Raw genomic sequence first — 23,140 nt, forward strand, 5'->3', positions numbered from 1 at the left:
CACGGAGGCAGAGACCGAGGATTGCTCCCTTTCAGAGAACTTAACTCTTAACATCGTTAAACATTGAGTTGTCACCTTCACAGACATACTGTACACACACACACACACACAGACTAATCCCATTGAGAACGGGGGAAAGCAGAAAAGTTTCTGTCATCTCAGCAGGATGATTCGCGTTCTCCGAGGGGAACAGACTGTGTGTGTGTGTGTCTGCTCCAGAGTGCATGCCAAACACTTTATATTGGATAGCTCTTCTCTCATCTTGATTTATTTGACTAATTCCTCCTAAGAGGAAGCAAACAAACAGTAATCAATCACCAAGCCATTCAGTCCCCTCTCCACTCTCTGACTACATCCCTCCTTCACTGGTTCCTCCCCAGGAACGCTCTGCAGGGTAAGTGAGCAGCTTTCATTCTCAGCTCTGCTCCACACATTAATTATTACAGAGCCAAACCTCGAGAGGCAGAATGACAGAGCTAGAAACGTGAAGGGGGGAGACATGGAGAAGATGGAGGGATGGAGAGAGAAAGAAATTAAAGAGGGAAGGACAGAAAGAGGGAAAGGGAGGGGGGAGAGAGAGAGAGAGAGAGAGAGAGAGAGAGAGAGAGAGAGAGAGAGAGAGAGAGAGAGAGAGAGAGAACAAGAAAGTTGCTGCGGACCACTTCTCTCCTCCGGTCTATAAGAGAAGACCATAAATCCATTGGCAGACCTCAGCAGACTCCAGGTCACATGGTGTGGATACCTGAAGCTGAGTGGCAGCCAGAGGGCCCAGCTCAGTTCAACAGTCACTGGAAACAACAGGGCCGGATAAGGCCTGGAACAAAGTCTTCAGATTACACACTGGCTCACCATTTCACAACGTCCCCTCGAGCCTTTGTTTGCACATCGATAGTTCACGGGCCGTAGTTTGATAAAGGTATTTAGGACGTACGGTAAATAGGATCCAACCTCTCCTGTCTATGTAGGAGAATTTATTTCTGCGTGTTTGAAAACCTCCTGTAGGAGCTGACGAATGTTATGTTGGTGTTAAAGCCCCCAGAAATAAACCTCTACACGGAAACCTGACAGATTAAGACTTGTCCTATTTGCAGCTTGGGTGAGTATGCAGATAAGTAGGTGGCTAGGTGACTAAGTCAGGTGCCTATGTGGAAGAGAACTTGGCTAAGTGACTACGTTAAGGTAACTAGGTGGCACGGTATATGGCTAGCCTGTTTGGCTGCGAGGAAGGATGTAGGTGTAGATGCTACTGGTAATATGGAAGGCTGTAAATGGATGTGGTTACAGGCTCCGGGTCATTCAGAAGAACTTAGAAAGAGGCTCATTAAAGAGTCATGGTGTTGAGTTTGTGTGGTAACAAGGCCTGCTCGGGCCTCTGGAAAACCTCCGCCATTGGCTCTTTGTCAGCACCTTGGCCTGCAGTTCACAACATCATCCAGGCTGACAGAGCAGACGCACACAGAACCGACTTCCAACTCACAACTATAAATCCTATGCAAGCCCTCCTGTCCCTTCAATTCCTCTCTAGTCTAGCCATCTGCCACCCCACCCATCCATTTGGTTGTCAATCCATCCATCCGCCCATCCCCTTCTCTCTCACTGGCAGTACTGTGTTGGCAGCCCCCCAGTCTGTGGGTCTGTCTGCTAAACCAGGTAATGGAACATCAGTCATCCACTGAGTGCTTTAGACAACACCTTGGAAAAAGACACTTAGGGAAGCCAATATGATTACTGACTCAGGCTGGCTGGATAACAGACCACTGAGTGCTGCAGGCACTAGACAGACCGACAGGCAGGCAAAGGGAGAGGGAACGTGAAGGAGAGACATATATAGAGAGAGAGAGAGAGAGAGAGAGAGAGGAAGAGAGAGAGAGAGAGAGAGAGGGAGGAAGAGAGAGAGAGAGAGAGAGAGAGAGAGAGAGAGAGAGAGAGAGAGAGAGGGAGAGAGAGAGAGGAAGAGAGAGAGGAGAGAGAGAGAGAGAGAGAGAGAGAGAGGAGAGAGAGAGAGAGAGGAGAGAGAGAGAGAAGAGAGAGGAAGAGAGAGAGAGAGTGAGACAAACGGGCAGACAAACACAAGCTGACGGACAAACAGGCAGAGGAAAAGACAGATAGAGACAACAAATAATTAGCAATTCGTTTGTTACACTCAGTCGGAAAACTACAAACTTGTATAAGACCAGGTTAATGGGCTGAGATAGCACAGGTGAAACTAGATGCCTCATCCATGGCCTTGATCACAAGAAGTTCTCAGAAACAGCAAACAAAAGATCACACTCGGTTATGATACCCCCGCCCTGCTCCCCCGCCCTGCTCCCCTGCCTGCCCCTCAGGCAATGTGACAGCACACACACACACACACACACACACACACACACACACACACACACACACACACACACACACACACACACACACACACAAACACAAACACACACACACACACACAGCAAGTCTTGAAGCGCTTGTCCCATCCTATACCAGGTGCGTGTGTGTGTGTTACCTGGCCGTATCCAGGCGAGATACAGTCACTGAAGGCGTTCCTCCGCGCGAAGAAGGTGAGCAGCTGCTGCCAGCGGGAGGAGGAGGACGAGGAGGAGGACGAGGAGCCTGGGGCGTGCGGCAGCTCCTCCGACGAGCCCCTCTTGGGCCCCTGCTTCTGTTTGTGGAGCCCCGGGCCGTGCCCTCCCCCCCCTCCCCCTCCGCCCCCCCCGCCCCCCGCGCGGGTAAAGGGTGTTGTTCCCGAATATGTAGTTCATCTCGGCGGCGGCGCCGAGCGGGCGGACGGGAAGGAGGCGCTCTCGTCCTCTCGCCGCTCTCTCTTCCCTCTCGCTCTACTCCTCTTGCCTCGGGCGTGGAACAGCTGTCCGGCGGAGAGGCTGTGGCCGGGGATGCATGGGAGGGAAGGAGGAGCAGGCAGCCGGCCAGCCGGGCACCTAGGCAGCCTGGCAGGCTGATCCCGGGGAGAAGTTGCGGCGGTTGCGGCAGTTGCGGCGTTCCTCGGAAACGCTGTGGGGCATCCTGTGGGTGCCCTAGCCCGGCGCGCGCTCACGACGCATCGTGTTCTCCGCGAGGACCGGGGAGGGGGGGGGGGATGGAGGGAGGGAGAGCGTTTCCTCTCGTCTCCGCGAGAGGCCGAGGCCGGATGGAGAAGTGGGACGGGAGCGCGGTTACCTGACAGAGCGTAAACGAGCAATCTCTCTTTCTCTAGCTCTTTTTCCCCTTTTCTCCGTCCGTCCCTCTGGAGGTAAGTGGTCGTCCAGTGGAGTGCGGATGACCAGGGCTCAATCACGGCGCCCGCTTAAGAGCAGAGTCATTCTTCTGGCAGCCACCACTCTGACCCCCCCCTCGCCCGCCCCCCCACATTAACTGATGATTGGAGGGATGAGAAGAGGGGAGAACCAGGGCAGAGCAGACAGCTGGATGGAGAGACAGACAGACAAACGGACAGATGGATGGACAGACGGGGGAGTGGTGTGGTTTAGCTATGCCTTGCTTCTCAAGCCTCTCTCTCTCTGTGTGTCTCTCTCTCTCTGTGTCTCTCTCCCTGTGTCTCTCCCTGTCTCTCTCTCTCTGTCTCTCTCCCTGTGCCTCTCTCTGTCTCTCGTTTCCTCTCTGAAGCGTGCAGCCCTGACTCCCCAGACAGCTTCACTCTTCCAGTCACAGAGCAGCTTTCACCCAGTCATTGATTGGTGCCACTCCAGACCTATTGTGCGGAGTAGAAACCCAACCCTCCTCTCCACAGATAACATTTCCACCCCCTCTGGCCACACCCCCTGCCAGACAGTCGGCCAATTACATAAGCATGAAACCTGACCCCCACGGAGCGCGCTCACAGGTCCGGGAGAAAAAATACAATAAAAATAGACAACAAATATCTCCCCGAATCGCAGAGGAAGAAGAACGATGCCGTTTTCCCGAGCGAGAGAGAGGTGTCAAATCCAGGGAGAGAGTGTGTGTTCAATAAGGCTCCCTTGCTGATGAGGCTGTGTGTGTTCTCTTCCTCCGATGTTTTCAGTTTAAGCGTCTCCTACACACACACAAACACACACACACACAAGCTCACACAGACTGCTATGCTATGATCCAGAATAGAAAAACAACAGGCTGTTCGCGATGGTGGAGGAGTGCGACTCCGCTGGTTTCTCAACCCCCTCGGAGAGACCGACCACGCGACTTCCACCCCTGCTATCTCTCTCCCAACCCCCTTGTCTCTCCCTCTGTGCCTCCACGCTTCTCTTTCGTTTTTTCTCTTAGTCCTTCCTAAGGCAGGGGAAAGGCTGAGGCTGAGGCTAGGGCTGGGCTTGGTGTCCAGGGAGGCTGAGCTACAGGTGGCCTCGCATGCCACACCAACACTGTTGTAACAGCCTGCGCCTCCGTTTCCCTGGGGACTAAAACCATGGCAACAGCTTTCGCATCCAATGAAGCTGCTGGTAACCCCTAGACAGCCGGCTAATGCTGAGAGGAGAGGAGAGGAGAACAGAAGAGGAGGAGAGGGGAGCGGAGAGGAGGAGAGGAGGAGAGATTCGAGGAGGAGAGAAGAGAGGAGAGGAGGAGGGGAAAGGAGCAGTGTATACAGGGTGTTTTGGGAGTCAACGCCATTACATTCACATGAACCTGTAGCTCAGGTCCTTCTGGCCAGTGAGTCCGTCGCTAGGAGACAAATGCAGGATCTGCTAGCTGGTTACTCACGGATGGCAGCCAGTCAACACACTCAAGAGACATACTCTACAGCTTTTTATTGGATGGCTTCATTTCCCACATTAACTGTAGCTCCTTGGAACTAATCAATAACGAGTGCAGCAGTCTATTGTTGGTAGTTTATTATATACAGTTCACATATTACAACCAGAAATACGTGAATCAAATGTATTCATTGAACAGATCCTTTTATCCATAGTGCTGTGAGGAATTGAACCTGCAACATCTTGATCTGCAGTGAAATGCTGTAACCATGGAGCTGTTCCCATCCTGGTACTCTGAGGTGTACATGAGTGTTACCGTGTCCTTAGGTACATGACCAGGAAGATGGACCAGCTGCCTGTCTCACTGCAGCACAATGTCTCCTGTCTACGTCCCAGCTTTTACATTCAACTGTCATCTTATAAACATTACAGACTATCAATAATGCACACGGCCAATTAGATAAAAACACACTGCATGCATATTTAACCAGCCTACTGTGGACCCCTCAGTGTCTCTGACAGTTGGATGTCCACTTATCTCCTCTCCTCTCCACTTATCTCCTCTATTCTCCACTTATCTCCTCTCCTCTCCACTCATCTCCTCTATTCTCCACTTATCTCCTCTCCTCTCCACTTATCTCCTCTCCTCTCCACTTATCTCCTCTCCACTTATCTCCTCTCCTCCCCACTGTTTTCCTCTCACCTCTCCCCTCCACTCCTCACCTCTCCCCTCCCCTCCGTTTTGCAGTCAATGATGACAGTTACGTAATCTTATTTACAGACTTGGAAATGCAAAGCTGAATCTAATGAAGCAACCACATCTCAATTATCAGCTTTGCTTGAACTGTGAAATTAGTATTAGAGTCTGACTGAAAGACAAGCTAACAAACCCTTAGCAATTCCACCCTCCTAATCTAAGTCTCTCTCTCTCAGTTAATTCAGCAGCAGTGCTATAAACACAGAAGCAGTTCATACAGCAGTACATAGAACTGTAAAGCCAGAAGACGTGAATGTGGGGGAGCGGCAGGACCTGACAGGGGTCTGATGGGGCCAGGGCGCTGGGGCCAGAGGAGGGGAGGGAAGGGCACCGCTGCTGGGAAGCCCAGTGCAGCTGCAGCTCAACACCGCAGCCTTGCCCTGCTCCCAGAGACTGCATCCATACCAGGCTCCCACACCCACAGGAAGTGGGCAGAGACAGAGAGAGACAGAGAGAGACGGAGACAAAAAGAGAGAGACAGAGAGAGACAGACAGAGAGAGACAGACAGAGAGAGACAGACAGAGAGAGAGAGACAGAGAGAGACTGAGACTGAGAGAGACAGACAGAGAGAGACAGAGAGACAAGGGAGTGAGATAGGGAGATGGGAAATACATTGTGAGAGAGAGAGGGAGACATGAGTAAAGAGAGGAAGGAAGAGAGAGAGAGAGAGACAGAGAGAGAGAGAGAGACAGAGAGAGAGAGAGAGAGAGAGAGAGAGAGAGAGAGAGAGAGAGAGAGAGAGAGAGAGAGAGAGAACGAGAGAACGAGAGAGTGAAAGCTATAGCAGTTTGTGTAAGGAGTAGGAGTGGACTGTGTGTGTCATCTCTGAGTGTCTCAGAAGGGAGGGGGGGGCTGGAGGGGGCGGGTGACAGTGTGGGATGTGTCTGTATCAAAGAGCATGAAAAGTACAGAGTCAGTAGAGAAGCACAGAGGAGTTCACCAGCGAAAGCTGGGCTCTCCAAGTCCAGGAACCAATTAAAATCAAGACTCATCTGACCTATCCAACAACAAACATGTAACTCACTCCCTCCCTCCCCCCTCCTCTCCCCTCCATCTCTCTGACTGGCCCACACCATTACTCTGCATTAGTCTAATGACGGAAATGTACAGGGACCTTAGAGTGCTGTTAGTGTTTGTATTTGTGTGTGTGCGTGTATATGTGTGTGTTGGTGTGTGTGTGTGTGCCTAGAGTGGGATCTGAGTTTGTATGGAGCTACAGTGTCGGTCAACGTGATACACGGATCTGCTCAGGAAGGCTGAGGCGCTCATCTTAAATGTCTCCCCCTACTTATCACAGAGGTGTGCTGCACAAATGCTTCCCCGTTCCCTGTGGAACTGAGAGGAGTGGAGAAGCCTGAGGAGTCTCTCCCAAAAAAAACTTCCGTCTCTAAACCGACAATCCTGTCGCACACAAACACACACTCCCTCAAACACGTGCACACATTACACAGGGCTTTGGCGCGAACACTCATCTTTATAGACATTCTTACCACAGCTCTCCAACGCAACATGCTCAAATGCACGTGATTTTCTTAACCCTCCCCACCCCCGCATGCTACTGCCCGCGAGCACAAACACAGCCAACATCCACAAAAACCACAGAAGAAGACGTCACAACAGCGCAGCCACGGGCGGCTCTGCGCGAGTCACCAAGCTCTCCGGTGCGATGCTGCCACTTGGAGTTTGAGTAGCGACATTACAACAACACGACAACAGGAAAGAGCTTTTTTTTTCGTGCTCGACGCCGCGGCGGGCGCACCAAGCTGAAGGTCACCTGATCGTCCACGCAGACGGAAGGCTCCGGAATAGCTTGGGTTACAAACAGACGGACGACACCAAACGTTGGACGGGGGCGGCAAAGACGGGCATTCCACGGGCGACGGGACGGCGAAGGGGCGGGATTACCTGGAGATAGGCGTGGTTTTGGGAGTAGAGCGTAGAGAGGGCGGGGCCATCCACCGAACAGGGGGTGGATGGAGCGTACGTCGCCGACGGCGACTGGCCCTCGTCGTCCAGAGATTCTACCTACAGCACAGAGAGGAGCTTAGACTGGCCCTGGGCACACACAGCACACACACAGCACACACACACAAGATGAGCTGTATGAGGACAGACAGACATGGAAAATACACATGAACAACACACACGTACGCACACATGCACTCACACATACCTACAAACACACACACACACACTATCAGCAGGTGGCGTGCACTTCAGAGGGTGATCATATCGAGATCAAGCACAGTCAGAGAAGCCATGGTCACAGCTGCTCCACTTGTCATCGCGTTTACTGAGTCCTAAAGGAGATCACACATCTCCACACAACGCGCACACACACGACACACACACACACACACACAGACATAGCTGTTTCATGCAGCGGGGTACAGAGATGATGAGGATGATGATGATGAAGAAGCAGGAAGACGAGGAGGCGTGGAGGAGGCAGTCAGAAGAGAACGATCTGCCCAACCTCCTCTCATCCTCCACTGCAACACGTGTGTGTGTGTGTGTGTGTGTGTGTGTGTAGGCGTGTGCGTGCGTGTGTGTGTGTATGTGTGTGTGGAGCGTTGAGCAGCAGGCCCAGAGTGGTCCAGTCAGAAGAGAACACAGTCGTATGGAGAGACAAGATGGCGTGTCCATCTGTCCCGGCGCCTGTAGCCAGATCCCCAGCTGAGGGGCCGCATCACACCGCGCTCAAAATAACCACCCGGGATACACACACACACACACCTGATTATCACACCTCAGCAGCCAAGGCTACGACGCGCGACGACAAGAACACGCCCCGGCAACGTTCCGGTGAGACCGGGGGCACCAATCGCCCTCCCAAACCTCCTTGTTACATCACCAAGCTCTGAGATCTCATCTGAATGCCGATGTGACTCACGCTTATGCATAACACAGCGTAAACGTCTCAGGAGAAGAACTCAACTCGTGGGTTCTTCGGGTTTACGTCGCTCGCCGAAGCTCGCTGAGGGGCTGCAGTGAGGGGAAAGGACCACAAGGTGGCGGCATGCTCCAGTCGTGGACATGCACGCGCGGTGGCAGAGATTTTGTGAGAGGAACACCCTGACCGTGAGATGATTAACTAGAAATCAAAGACCGGATTCACAAAGAACTCCCTGGTTCTCGTTGAATATTGATCGCTGTCGAGATTAAGTGTCACAGATTTCAGGGTTTAAGGCTGAAGGGTTTGATGACATCATACTCCACAGGTGAAGAATGGTCGTTGCCACAGGACATGCAGGCAACACATGTACATAAACAATCTAACAATCAAACAAGTCCATTTGAGGTGTATAAATACTTGCTAGAGTTTAGTTCTGAGCCTCTCCCATTACTCGGGCCTGGATGCTATGAGCCTGGTATTAGTTCTGGTGCAGCTGACTTAGTGACAGAAGGATGTGTAGGCTAGTGTTGCTGCAGGGCTTTACTTTCATTTGACTGTGTGTGTCCAAGTGTGCGTTGTGTGTCCAAGTGTGTGTGTGTGTGTGTGCAAAGAGTAAAGAAGTGAAAAAAGGAAATAAGCTGAGGATAGAGTGATTCATTGAAGACACTGTGTGATACTATGTGTGTGTGTGTGTGTCGTACCTTCATGGGGGAGATGTGTGCGTGGGTCACGTATCCGTGGACGTTCTCGATCTGAGAGAGGTGCCTCCCTGCTACCTGGACCAGCTCCGGCCGGCCCAGCTCTCTGCTCTCCCTGCTCTCCCTGTGCCCCCGGACCCCCAGCGCCGGAAGCTCCTTCCCCCCCCCGGGGTGCTGAGGACAGGCCTGGGGGGAGGAGTCCTGGGGGCTCGACCTGTCCTCATCCTGGTACCGGTACTTCTGGAGGGAGAGAGAGGAGAGGGGGAGGAGAGGAAGATGGTGAAGACGGAGAAAAGGGAACGAAAGAAAGAGAATGGAGAGAGGAGGGAGGAGAAAAAAGAAAACAGGGAAGAGAGAAAGAGGGAGGGAGGGAGGGAGGGAAGAAGAGAACAGAGAGGAGAGTTTTCAGTTAATAGGTCAGTGAACAGCTAACTAAACATAATTTCAAACAAACAACCAACTACTTAAGCATGGAAACCACTTTCTCCAGCTTCTTTTTAAAGACGCAGTCTGTTGTTGCGGTTCTGCTTTGTTGGGATAGACAGTGTGTGGGGTCAGGGAATGTCGGGGAGGGAGAGAGAGGGGACGACACACAGGAAATGACCCGAGCTGGAATCAAACCCATACCCCTGCGGTAAGGCCTTAGCCCGCGTGACGTTCGCTCTTAACCGCTGAGCCACCAGGTTGACCCATGGATGGTTTTGTACGCGTTCCAAACAGGTACCTTCCAAAAGGAATGTATTAAGTGTTTGTGTCAGTCGACACAGTTAAAGAGACGCTTTGAGAAGGATTAGTACACGGACACGGAGCAGTAGGAGAGAACATGTTACTGTCGCTGCATCAAACACACCATGCTGAGCGAGCAAGGTGTGTGGTGTGTATGAGTGAGTGTGTCTGTGGGGTGTGTGTGTGTGTGTGTGTGTGTATTTAGCTCCAGGACAGCCCATGTCTATGCCCAGCATGGCTTTAATTGTTTGTTGAATGTGTCTTGTTGTGAAAGTGAGGATGTATAAAGACCCCTCACCCCTCCTCCCACCCCCCCTCCCCCCCCACACACACACGAACACACACAAACACACCTTCTCCAATGTATCTGCAACCACATTTTATGAAATGTTCCCCCGGGGAGAAAAAAACATATGGAAGTAGGTTTACCGGGACACACATACACACTAACACACACACTAACACACACACTAACACACACACTAACACACACACTAAGACACACACTAACTAAATATCCAAGGAAGGATCACGGGGTGAGGGAGGAGAGAAACTCGAAGGAGGGCACGGTGATTCCCTGAGGAGAGGCCCAACGTGAACACAGACCTGGGAGAGGGAGTGGGGAGAAAGGGAGACAAATAGGAGAAAAAACGAAGGAGAGAGATGCTCCCTAAAGGAGGGTTGTCCCTGACTCTCCCCCTGCCCCCTCCCCCCTCTCGCCCATCATAGTGACACCAATCTGCCAGCCTTGCCAGAAACTCTGGACTCAGCACACAGCTCGACACAACCGCTAATGGACTTCTGTTCCCATAACGACCAAACACACACATACACACGCGCTGCAGCGTGTCCAATCCGCCTGCCCCTTAGCCTTGTGACCTTCTGGCCCCAGCACAAGCTGCTGAGCACACGCACACACACACACACGCACGCACACACACAGCACATCACTAGAGGCAGAGATCTAAGCAGAGAGTTACCAGTCATACATCTCACAATGACACGGAATCACTGACCATCCCCTCCACTGACATCTAGCTCATCACTGACTGTCAGTGTGCCAGCGTGTGTATTGTGCGTGTATTGTGTATAATTGTGTGTGTGTGTGTGTGTGGAAGATCCAGAGCAGCTAGCTAGCTGTTGCATAATCAGCTGGAGAGGCTGCTTGTTGCTGCTGGGACAGAGAGTCCGGAGCTGGAACTACATTACCCACGGTGCACTAGGACCCAGTGGGTCAGGGGAAGACCCAGCGCCTGCCTGGGTTATGGTAACACTGCTAGGGTTAGCACTGGGTTGGGATATCAACACATAAACACACACTCACTTACACACACACACTTACACGGCAACTCATGTATTTTTTAGCCGCTCTCAGGATCCAGTGATGCGGTGAGCAGGACAGATCATGGCAGAGCGGCGTCTCAGGGTTCAAACTGTTACGGTATTTTACCGCATACAGAGAGAAGCACTAGGGTAGAGAAGCTGGTCTGCCTCTGCTTGATTTAGACCAGCCAACAGCAGTCAGTCATGCTGTACTCTTTCATAGTGTGTGTGTGTGGGTGTGTGTGTGTGACACATATCAGCCCAGCACCATGATGGCTAAACGTCAGATCCCCTCCACCCCCGCTTGGGACACACACGCACACACACACGCACACACACTGCCATGCTTAGTATTAACTCAAACACACGCTCCCTGTCATGTGTCAGTGTGTCAAGAAGAAGCTCTAGTCTGGCATTGCTGGAAAACGTGACCGGATTCAGAGCCCATTCTGCATCGCTGTGTGAGGCTCTGAGTGTGTGTGTGTGCTGACGGACAGAGTAAACACACACATTATTCATGCTTGAAGAGGTTTGAAAGAGCAGGGGGATCCTCAGCCGTGAGGTCTTCTCTCTCACACACACACACACATGCTGATGACAGTAGGTAGGAGCCAGTGATTAGCCATGCTTGGTTTGGTGTGAGTGTGTGTCCTTACATCCCAACAAAACTCTATCTTTACAGCTCTGCCAGTTATTTCTCTCTCTCTCACACACACACACACACACAGAAACACTGAGAAAGCCTGGAATGCTCTCTACATGGCTGTAGTTCGACATGAAGACCACTGTGGCTTCACTGACAGTTGGACACACATGATGGGCGGGGAAACTTCAGGAGGTGTCCCTTTAGTCTCTCTGTCACCTGTCCTTCATAGGAAACGTGTACACACACACACCTCCTTTACAGCTGAGTATTCAACACTATCTCCAGAAAAAAGAAAACACAGCCTTAGCCCTAGTCCTAGTCTCAGTTATAGTCATAGTCCCAGTCTCAGTCCTTGTCCCGTTCCAAGTCCTAGCTATAGTTCTAATCCTAGTCTCAGTCAGTATCATCTCCTGTCCTGGCATGCCTTTCTCTAACCTACCTTGCATCCAAACATGAGGGAGATGGTGGAGTTGGTGCAAGCTACTTTACAGTGGCACAACATTGGTCTGGCACCGCTTGCAAGCGTCTGGTCGCCCCTGTCCGCTGCTGGGGGTCATGCTTCGCAACGCGACGCCATCGTATCCCAGAGTCCCCGGCTGCCCCGGGACCAGACCCTCCCTCCTCCCCCCGCACCCCCCCCTCGCGACGCCCCGTCTCAGCTGTGTCGTCCCCCGGCCAGCTCCCCCTGCCTCTTCCTCTCCGTTCCCATCATCCTCCTCCTCCTCCTCCTCGTTGGCACGCAGTTAAAGGGGTGCACCTGCGTGGATCATGGCTGTGTGTGCGAGTGTGTGTGTGTATGCGCTCCTCGGGTTATGTGTCCGTTCTTAGCGCCTAACATTCACTACAGCAGCAGCAGCAGTCCTCTCTCTGTTCCTGGTGGCGTAGAGTGGCTGAGGCTCGCTCGCTCTCGATCCCTCCCTCCCTCTTCCTCATTCGCTCTCTCTACCCCCTTCACTCTCTCTCTCTCTCTCTCTCTACCCCCTTCACTCTCTCTCTCTCTCTCTCTCTACCCCCTTCACTCTCTCTCTCTCTCTCTCTCTACCCCTTTCACTCTCTCTCTGTCTCTCTCTCTCTTTCTGTGCTCGGCTGACTCCCTGCTAGTAAGCTCAGACAGCCAGATCAATGAAAGAGAAGAGCCAGAGAGAGAGAGAGAGAGAGAGAGAGAGAGAGAGAGAGAGAGAGAGAGAGACTAAGGCTGGGAGTGATGAGTGAAAGGGACTATGTTTATTTGTCTTTATTTAAATGACTCTCTATTTCCCCTTTCCTCTGTCTCCTCTCCCTCCACCTGCTGCAGCAAAAGCTCTGCCATAGATATTTGGAGGAGGGCACCATCATTCCTACCGTACACACACACACACACACACAACATTCACACAAGGGGGAGGGGTTGGGGGTTGCAGGGTCATTACACAGGAGTGGAGGAGAGGATTTATGGTAGGTATCATCTGTAAATCAGTGAGCCAGAGAGGATGTACTTAAGTCACCCACAGCTCAGGACAGGGAAGAAACAAACACACACACACGAACACAAACACACACACACACACCTAAAACCTTAGAACCAGTCCAAAGAAGTACCTGCCCTGTAAACTGCTTCGTCAGGGTGTTCAGAAGTTTACGCCAGGTACTGCATGATGCTGCTTGGCTACCATGGCGATAAGGTGCAGGTGTAGAGAGATTCTAATCACGCTCTCTCTCTCTCTCTCTCTTTCTCTCTCTCTCGAGTTTCCTCAGCCAATCAGCACGCAGCATTGCTATCTAGATCACTGACTGCTGAGGCTCAAAGATTCCATATCAGATTCACAGAGCAGGAGAGAGAAAAAAGGAGAGGGGGGAGAGAGAGAGAGAGAGCGAGAGAGAAAAACTGAAAAATGGAGGGAAAGAGGCATCAGAGAGAAAGGAGTTCGATCACCTCATCCTGTCTTTCTATCTCAGTGGGGTTTTTCACATCAGATCTGAATTAGCAGAAAAGTTATCCTCGCAGGTTTTCCCTCCCAAGGGCGGGAAGTGTGTCAAGGTTGCGCAACATTTTGAAGAGCGTTCCGGAATGAACGCTTCAGCGTTCCTGCACCAGCACGTTTATAAGAGTGATTTAGGGAAACCTTGAAGCAACTCCATGTAGTTGCCAAGCCTGGCATGAGGCGAACATATGTCTCAAGATGAAATATTAGAGGTATATCAAAGTTGGCAACACTCAAATACAGGATCTGGAAGGGTCAATTGAGTCACATTTTAAACCTCTCTCTCTCTCTCTCTCTCTCTCTCTCGCTCTCTCTGTTTGTCGGTCTGTCCGTGTCTCTCTGTTACGCAACACCCCACCCCCCCCACCCCCCGGGGTGAACAGACGGCGTGTGTGGCCGTGGTAACCAGACGTCGTGGGACACCAACACAGCTGCACCTGCATATGCTAACGAAGGGAAGAGACAGTTGGAGGAGGAGAGAGAGATTCAAACGGGAACACCAAGGAGGAAGATGACAAAACAAACAGCAGGGAGGGGAGATAAATAAGAAAAGACAGAGAGAGAGAGAGAGAGAGAGAGAGAGAGAGAGAGAGAGAGAGAGAGAGAGAGAGAGAGAGAGAGAGAGAGAGAGAGAGAGAGAGAGAGAGAGAGAGAGAGAGAGAGAGAGAGAGAGACCAAATCAGGTCCACGTTACGATATCGTATGCTATAGTTTGGTATGGCAGGGTGTAGTATGGTATTCTACATTGTAAGGTATTGAATGGGGTTGAGTTGTAAACAATGATGCAGAATGGTGCATAGTATTGTTTGATTATACCATGCAATAGTGTGGTATTGTATGGTATCATTTGATGAGATGAGGTAAGAACACATTGAGGTCAGTTCATCATTCTCCAGGCCAACCATCTGGACACAAACAATGACTGTCCCAGCACAGTGAGAGACTGAGAGCCCTCGGACACACATGTCCGCACACACACACACACACACACACACACCTGTCTTTCTGTTTCTGTCCTTTCTCCCACTCTCTCTTCTCTCAACTCTAAGAGATCAAGTCAGAGTCTGAACACACATTTTATCCCCACTCCCCTCCCCTCCCTCACCCCCCCCCCCCCTCCCTCCCTCCCTCACCTATCTCACCTTTAGGATCCACAGGAGAGTGTAACACCCCAGAGACCCCATGGTGTGTGTGCCAACTAAGGAGGGTACGCCAGGAAGGAAAAGAGAGATGGAACGAAAGAGAGAGAGAGAGAGAGAGAGAGAGAGAGAGAGAGAGAGATGGTAGGGTACGCCAGGAAGGAAAAGAGAGATGGAACAAGAGAGAGAGAGAGAGAGAGAGAGAGATGGTGGGGTACGCCAGGAAGGAAAAGAGAGATGGAACAAGAGAGAGAGAGCGAGCGAACAAGCGTGAAAAAGATAGTGCTAGCTCATGGGCCTGCTAGGCACAGACTGCATGTTCAAATTTGTAGGTCACAACCAAAATAAACAAGCTTGAAGAAGAAAAAAATAAATAAATAAATGAAACCTCTGCCAGGGGGGGTTAAACGGATAAAAAATAAAAAGATAGGCAGATGGATATTTAGATATATGAGATTAGAGAGTGAACCTGTCTCCAAACCCACGCCAGGGTTGCGTTACGACAGGACTATCAAACATCGCCATACTACAGGTCACATGACCATCCCTTCCAGCTACTAGGCGGAACTGTATGTTTGGCGCGCATTCCACATGAGTAACTAAACCCTTCCACACTGATGGCTAATGCTTCCTACACACAGACACAGAGGCATACGGTACCAAGGAAAGCCCTGTTAAACCTTTTGACAGAGGACGTGAAGAGGATAGATGATTATAAGAGAAACACACACACACACGTATGCAACATTCACACACTGCTGCCCTCTAGTGGTACAAAAGAGTTTGCAGACTCGCCGAGCTCTCAGGTAAGACCTGAGCCTTGCGACCCTGTTCCTGGAGAGCTGCTGACCTGAAAGTCTTTACGGCAAACCTTAAATAGCGCACTTAATTCTATCAATTAGCTTCTTGACAAGCTTAGGTTGGTTTCAACTGGATTTGGAGTTAAAATATCAAAGTCATAAGACTAGAGACCCCCCCCCCCCCCCCCCCCACACACACACACACACACACACACACACACACACACACACACACACACACACACACACACACACACACACACACACACACAGTGTTGGTATGACTACTCGCTAGACAGATGTCAGCAGGAGAACATCCTTTGAGATGTGTTCAACCCTCAAACAGAAGTTTGGTTCTACTCTACGCCATGGACTAACCCTGTTCAGTTTCTCCTTCATAGTGTAACATATTCATGTCCACCTGTTGATCAGCACCGACACAAATCATTCCCTTTTGGGAGTTTGGTCGAGTTTGGAGTTTGGTTACTCGATTCTTACCATCTCCAGTGGGGGCAACAGCAGACATTTGCTGAAGTAGAAGATAGTTTCAAATCTCAATGAAAATGTACATTAAGTACAACTGAGATGTTTCTGTTTTTTCACGCGGAAGGTACTTGCAGAGTCTTTCGGTTTATTTATACTGGATTAGATCAATCAAGTGAACGATAAGTGAAGAAATTGCAAGTAATCTAGCACTGTAATTGGCTCTGGTTGGGTCAGTATTCTGATATACTGTATTCTGGTAACTGACTATGCCCAGACTGTGTGCCTTCATGACTACTATAAATCAGTAAGGAGGAAACCTTGTTCCAGCCACACATACACGTGTTGGTAGCAGTAGAGCAATGAGGATGGGAGGAAGAGGCAGGTTATAAGAGGCAGGTTATAAGACGCAGGTTATAGGAGGCAGGTTATAAGAGGCAGGTTAGAAGAGGCAGGTTAGAAGAGGCAGGTTAGAAGAGGCAGGTTATAAGAGTCAGGTTAGAAGAGGCAGGTTGGAAGAGGCAGGTTATAAGAGGCAGGTTGGAAGAGGCAGGTTAGAAGAGGCAGGTTGGAAGAGGCAGATTGGAAGAGGCAGGTTGGAAGAGGCAGGTTATAAGAGGCAGGTTGGAAGAGGCAGGTTGGAAGAGGCAGGTTGGAAGAGGCAGGTTGGAAGAGGCAGGTTGGAAGAGGCAGGTTGGAAGAGGCAGGTTATAAGAGGCAGGTTGGAAGAGGCAGGTTAGAAGAGGCAGGTGGGGAAGGGCAGGTTGGATGATTGGATACACAGGGAATGGTTAAATGTAACTGATGCCCCTGCATTCAGAGTACATGTAATCTTTAAGACGTGCGTGACACACGACCCCAATCAAACAGCCCTGTCTTCAAACCCAGAGTTAGGGGATGCCCGCCACACCAATCAGACCACGGAATGAACACCAGACAACTGAAATGGAGGCTGTATAACACTGAAGGACTGAGGTCCCGTTGAAAAAGACACACCACAACAGCACTGGCACAAAGCAGCTAAACCCAGCTCCTCCCCGAGCAAGCCTTCGCCTTCCCAACAACCTCACACAAGCAACACAAATCCGAGTCTACCATGCAAAAACGCACGCTTCAAAAGACGGATACTGAGGAAAAAATTGTATACTTTACATCGAGTCCTGAGGCGTTCCTGCTGCGTTCCATCTCGAGCCGTCCGGGCTTGTCCAGTGTCCTCTGGACTGCCCTGAACGACTCGACTCCCAGCAGTGACCCCAACGTGGCTCCGCCTCCCGACCCCGCAAAATCAATAGTTCCAATCGTGGATACGGCCGCGGATTACTCCGCTGGCTGACCGGACTACGTTTTAAAACAATCAAATACACTTGACAATAAATAGCAGGGGGAACAGCGAGCTGTGTCCAGCTCCCTGGCGGTCCAAAATAGGTCTGCCTGCACAAAGACAATTACGGGATGAAGGTAAGCCTCTTATGGCTTAGGAAAGTAGGCTTAGGAGGAAACTTTTGCTCTCTTGAAGCACGGTTGTACCAAACCGATCAAAGGATAGACTTGGGGGCCTGTTTCTGGGAAGCTACGCCATGCATCTATAACACTTTGAGGAAAGATGACAGTCTTGTGGGGAATCACTGTTTGGGACTAATTTGCCGGTAGCTAGCCAATGGGAGTCCTCATCTGGTACAGCATCATCATTGTGCAGCCATGGAACACAGACACATGACAGCATACACACATACACAAACACACACACACTTTGCTCCGACTCTGTGTTTTTACCAAGCTATTGTGTGATTAACCACACTGGCATTATCTATTTCCACGGAGGAGTTAGTTACTATTTCCATCACATCCAAGAATACCTGCCTCTCTGGACACACACTAAGCCAGGGTGTGACCTAACTACTGGCAGCAGTGTATGACATGAGAGCATAGTTGGTTTGACCTGACCAGACAGTCAACACTGTCTGTAGTATGATAATAAGCTGCTGAGCTATGAACTGGCTGTGCTGACGCCCCGCTCTCTACACTGTGAGGGTGTCTAAATAACTAAAACTAACAACAACATTTTTCAAATGTGTGTCAGTGCGTGTGTGTGGGTGTGTCAGTACGTGTGTGTGAGTGTGTCAGTGCGTGTGTACGTTTATTGGCAGTTCCTCACCTGACAGGGACTTCCCTAAGCTGCAAGGTCACAGGGGTCGGGACTTGATGCGACACCAAGCCGTGTGAGTGTGTGTGCGTGCTTGTGTGTACTGTACAGCATGTCTGTCTGTCTACCTGCCTGCCTGCCTGCCTGCCTGTCTGTCTGTCTGTCTGTCTGTCTGCTGCCTGCCTGTCTGCCTGCCTTTCTGCTGCCTGCCTGCCTACCTGTCTATCTGCTGCCTGCCTGCTGCCTGCTGTCTGTCTGCCTGTCTGCCTGCCTGCCTATCAATGTGCTGCCTGTCTGCCTGTGCGTGTGTACGCATGCGTGTGTGCGTTTGTTGACAGATCAATGTCAGTGAGCACCAGGTCATATGTTCACCCCATCGCCAGGCTCATGATCCACTTCACCTGACCTCCTAGGAGAGAGCTCATCCCACAGACAGGCTGCCCCCATACTCAAGTCCGCACACGGGAAGGACAGGACATGGGGGAGAAGGAAAAGACACCAGAGAATCAGACTTTCTAGTTCCACTATTGATTGATGATGTCGAATTCACGACCGAAGGCGACGTGCTGTAGGAGGGGGGAGCACACAACGTGAGCTGTGCGATAGGAGAAGTGTGACGGGAAACAGACTGAAGACAACTGTCTTAAAAAAGGTGTACGGTCTGAGGGACTGCCCCCCCCCCCATCTGGGAAGAGGAGTAGCCCTCATTGGGGTTCCACCGGCCCCCGGACTGGATCGGCTGATTAGCCGAATGGTGAGAGCCGGTGGGTAGATGGCAGCTCCTCAGCAGAGTTGGGGGGGGTTAGGGGGTCATTTCTGAGAGAGCTGCTGCTGGCAGGGAATCCTGGCTCATCATCCTGACACACTGACACCTCGCTGCCTCGCTACAGACGATGTGTGTGTGTGTGTGTGTGGGGGGGGGGGGGGGGCAGAGAGAGAGGATGAAAACAGGACAGGAGTCTGAAGGAGCAGGATAGAATGAGACAGGAACAAAAGAGAGAGAGAAAGATTGGGGAAAGGAGCAATAGTGTGATGAAGCGAGATAGAGAGGCAGAAAGAGAAAGAGAGTGTGTGTGTGTGTGTGTGTGTAAGAGTAGCTGTTGGCCTGGGGAGAGAAGAGGACATCCAGCTGTTTGTCATGCCCCTCTCTCACAGCAGGGCGGCTGCAGAACGCAGGGGACCCGCGTGCGGGAAAGAGGTTCACTGACCCTCCGCCAAGACTCCCTCCGTGCTGGCTTCTCAGCCCTGCTGTGTGTGTGCAGGAGCAGAGTGCGTACGTGCGACTGACGTGTGTGACATGACGTACACGTGAGTGTGTGTGTGTGTGAACCTAAGTAAACTGTTCTGTGTGATTAACTGCAGTGATGACAGTCTGGCGTAGCGGTTACAAGAGCTGTGATTCAACAGCCCACCTTACATTATGTGTATGTGTGTGTGTGTGCGTGCGTGCCGTCTCTTCCTACTCACCCAACATGACTAACCCATTTGTACTCAACCCTCCCACTCACTCATCTCCCATTCAGAAGAATATCAGAACAAGGCTACAGACAAACTCAGGATCAGTACAGGGTGTAGACACACACAAACAAAAAATACATTGTTTGATGTGTGTTAGAATGTGTGTGCGGGTGTGTGTGTGTGTGTGTGTGTGTGTGTGTGTGTAGCTTAGCTGAGGCTTGAACACACTCCTATGTGACAGTGCTGATGCTGCCAGCCTGTTAAAGTATTTATTCATACCAAGGGAGGCCAGTCAAGCCCCTTTGAAGGGGATGTCCTATCAACCCAGATTCATCTGCATTCTCCATGGTAGTCTCAACCTAAACCCAAGAGCCGTTTCTGGAACCATCACCTACTTTTACCATTGTGGTATATGATGGTTATTCTTGCTTAGAATTTAGTCATCTGATTTATTGGCTTGCGCTTTATCTATGCACTCAAAACTTAAAACAAGTAACCTGCATTAATAACATCGACTACATTTTTTTTTAAATACCAGGCTACAGAAAGAAAAACATCTTTCTCACACAAAATAACGGTTCATCGTTCGATACAACCGCCCGAAACTTCACTAAAGTGTAATGTGGATATAGGCTAGTTAATCGAACGAATCAAATCAACGTATTTAGTGCGCGCGCTTTATACCGGCGAGACACATCGGAACGCACTGAAGCCGGTCCGGCACACTCCGATGAAGCCTACCTTGGTGGTAACGATACAGATGCAGTCCATTCTCCCAAGCACCGCCGCAGCCTCAGTCCTCTATTCAGCATCTCATTGTCATCCACGGCACCTTTGAGTTCACGAGCGGCAAAAAACAACCTCTAGACAGCGCGTGGGAAACAACGCATCTGCAGCAACAGTAGCTCATACCACGCAGCGCGAGACGCAAAGTAGATGAAGAGGTCAATCAGGCATCCTATAATTTAATCGGTGGATAGCGGGAGTGAATTGAATTCCTCCATTCACTTAGGCTGCCGTTGTTGCACCCGGTGAGTCGCAGCGCACCCAGAGACCCAATGAGCGTAAGTCGAGGATGAATAGCTTATCAACCTTATCAACTTTTTTACGCGGGAGGGGGCAGGGACGCTATCTTAACATCCCTAATCAACCAACAACAAAAAACTGCACCCCTCAAGCATGGGTGGATAACGAACGAAGCAACCGGCCCAGGGGGGCCCTAAGCAAGAGCCTCAGCATGAAATCGCTGGACAGCCTTTTGACTGTGCGACAAGAAATGCAGTAATGTTTATCATCAAAGGGCTGTGTCGTTCATGTCAATAACAAAGCGCCAAAAGTTCTACTGAAAAACTGAAGAAACATCCATCCGATTAATGCGTATATAAACTGGTCTATAGAGGGCGCTATTTGTGAGGCCAGGATGTTGCAGGCAAGGGACACGGATATTAAGAGTTCAAGTGTTCCAAAAAATCGGTATGCACGTTATCCAGCCTCTAAGAGACAGATGGATTGGTGGCAAGGCTTGATTTCTAACCAATGATCCGTTTTAGATGCATGTTGCCCAATCGCCAAGTGGTTGATAGTGGTTTGTATTCCCCACCCACATTACATATTTACTATTTTACATCCAAGCTGTTCTCCACCATATCGCAAACGTGAGAGATGTGGAGAACATTCTAGACTGCGTGCTTGCCCTGCATCATCGAGCCGCATCATGTACTTGTACACTGCCACGGACAATCGTATGATGATGCGAGAATAATGTCTCGAAAATACTGTTGCGTTTGTTTTGAGATTAAATCTGTGGCGTTACTGTTTAACAGCCTGTTTTACAGCTTGTTATACAGCCTGTCTCACAGCCTGTCTCACATCTCTTAGAGCCTGTCTTACGGCATCTCTCAATTCAAGAGACGACAAGCAGACTTCTGAACTCACAGAGAAGGACAGGAGTCTTAGGCTCCAAGGTGAACTACAGGCTGCGATTAAGAATAGTGAGAGCCTGGTTCAGGAGCTAAGAGTGACAGCCTGGTTCAGGAGCTAAGAGTGACAGCCTGGTTCAGGAGCTAAGAGTGACAGCCTGGTTCAGGAGCTAACTAAGAGTGACAGCCTGGTTCAGGAGCTAAGAGTGACAGCCTGGTTCAGGAGCTAAGAGTGACAGCCTGGTTCAGGAGCTGAGTGACAGCCTGGTTCAGGAGCTAAGAGTGACAGCCTGGTTCAGGAGCTAAGAGTGACAGCCTGGTTCAGGAGCTAAGAGTGACAGCCTGGTTCAGGAGCTGAGTGACAGCCTGGTTCAGGAGCTAAGAGTGACAGCCTGGTTCAGGAGCTAAGAGTGACAGCCTGGTTCAGGAGCTAAGAGTGACAGCCTGGTTAAGGAGCTGAGAGTGACAGCCTGGTTCAGGAGCTAAGAGTGACAGCCTGGTTTTGCTCCATGCCGTGATACTTCTGAACGTTGGGATTAAAGCAAGATGGTTTTGATAATGCATGTTTTAGACGCTTTTATCTACACATGGAACTTATTTTGACATATGGTCACATAATACGACTTCCATCTCACCAACTACCTGCTGTCCTAAAAGCTTGGCCTCATTGGGGTGGGTACATGGACCCGTCTATGCTTAACAACTAAAAACTGAACCTCACTTGTTCGTCTCTCCGTTGGGTGACAGAGAGGGCCGGCGGGTGACCAGTACTGGCGAGTAACCAGACTCACCTCTGTGCTTGGAGCAAGGCTGCTGGAAGTGCTGTGGGAGGTGACTGCGGTGCTGGGGAGGCTGGAGTTTGGGACATCTGGCAGGTCAGCAAGGGGGCTTGGGGCACCAGGATCCTCTGGAGGTGCAGCAGGCTGTGGTCGGAAGGTAGGGGAGTCCAGTCGAGGTGCTGCTTGGTGGACACCTGGTTCTGGTTTCTGGGCTGGGTCTCCACATGTCTGGCTCTCCAATAAGGTCACTTCGTAATACTCCTGGATATCTGGGAGAAGTCAGAAGGTTGGGAGTCAGATAGCTGAGCGTTTAGGGAATCGGGCTACTAATCAGAAGGTTGCCGGTTCGATTCTGGCTGTGAAAAATGACGGTGTGTGTCCTTGGGCAAGGCACTTAACCTTACTTGCCTTGGGGGAATGTCCCTGTAATTACTGTCGGTCGCTCTGGATAAGAGCGTCTGCTAAATGACTAAATGTAAGGTGAGACATAGTTAGATTCGAGAGAGAATCTAGTCTGGTATAAATATGACAACCTGAACGACTTGGTTATACCTGGTGCTTGACCACAGGTGAAACTGAAGTATATTTAGGTATAGGAGACGACAGCAGCAGACAAGGAGGGTGTGATCTGAGGCTGGAGTGTTCAGGCCACACTTCCCCAGACAAGCTAGGACCTTGTTGCAGTCAGACGGCCCTGCCCACAGTATATTATACTATACAGCCAGGCTATAT

The 23,140-nt window shown here is 50.7% G+C and overlaps 1 protein-coding gene across 1 annotated transcript in view; it reads right to left on the reverse strand.

Moving 5' to 3' along the window:
* LOC124472351 (disks large homolog 1-like) overlaps positions 1-23,140 on the reverse strand; it is a 59,546-nt gene that overhangs the window by 32,254 nt on the left and 4,152 nt on the right. The window contains exons 3-5 of the mRNA XM_047027138.1: positions 22,421-22,677; positions 9,035-9,271; positions 7,343-7,462 (exon numbers count right to left, since the gene is read on the reverse strand). Coding sequence (XP_046883094.1) covers positions 7,343-7,462; positions 9,035-9,271; positions 22,421-22,677 — 614 coding nt within the window. The remainder of the gene's footprint in view (positions 1-7,342; positions 7,463-9,034; positions 9,272-22,420; positions 22,678-23,140) is intronic.

Source organism: Hypomesus transpacificus, chromosome 10 (assembly GCF_021917145.1).
Source record: "Hypomesus transpacificus isolate Combined female chromosome 10, fHypTra1, whole genome shotgun sequence".
In the NCBI taxonomy this organism is placed as follows: Eukaryota; Metazoa; Chordata; class Actinopteri; order Osmeriformes; family Osmeridae; genus Hypomesus; species Hypomesus transpacificus.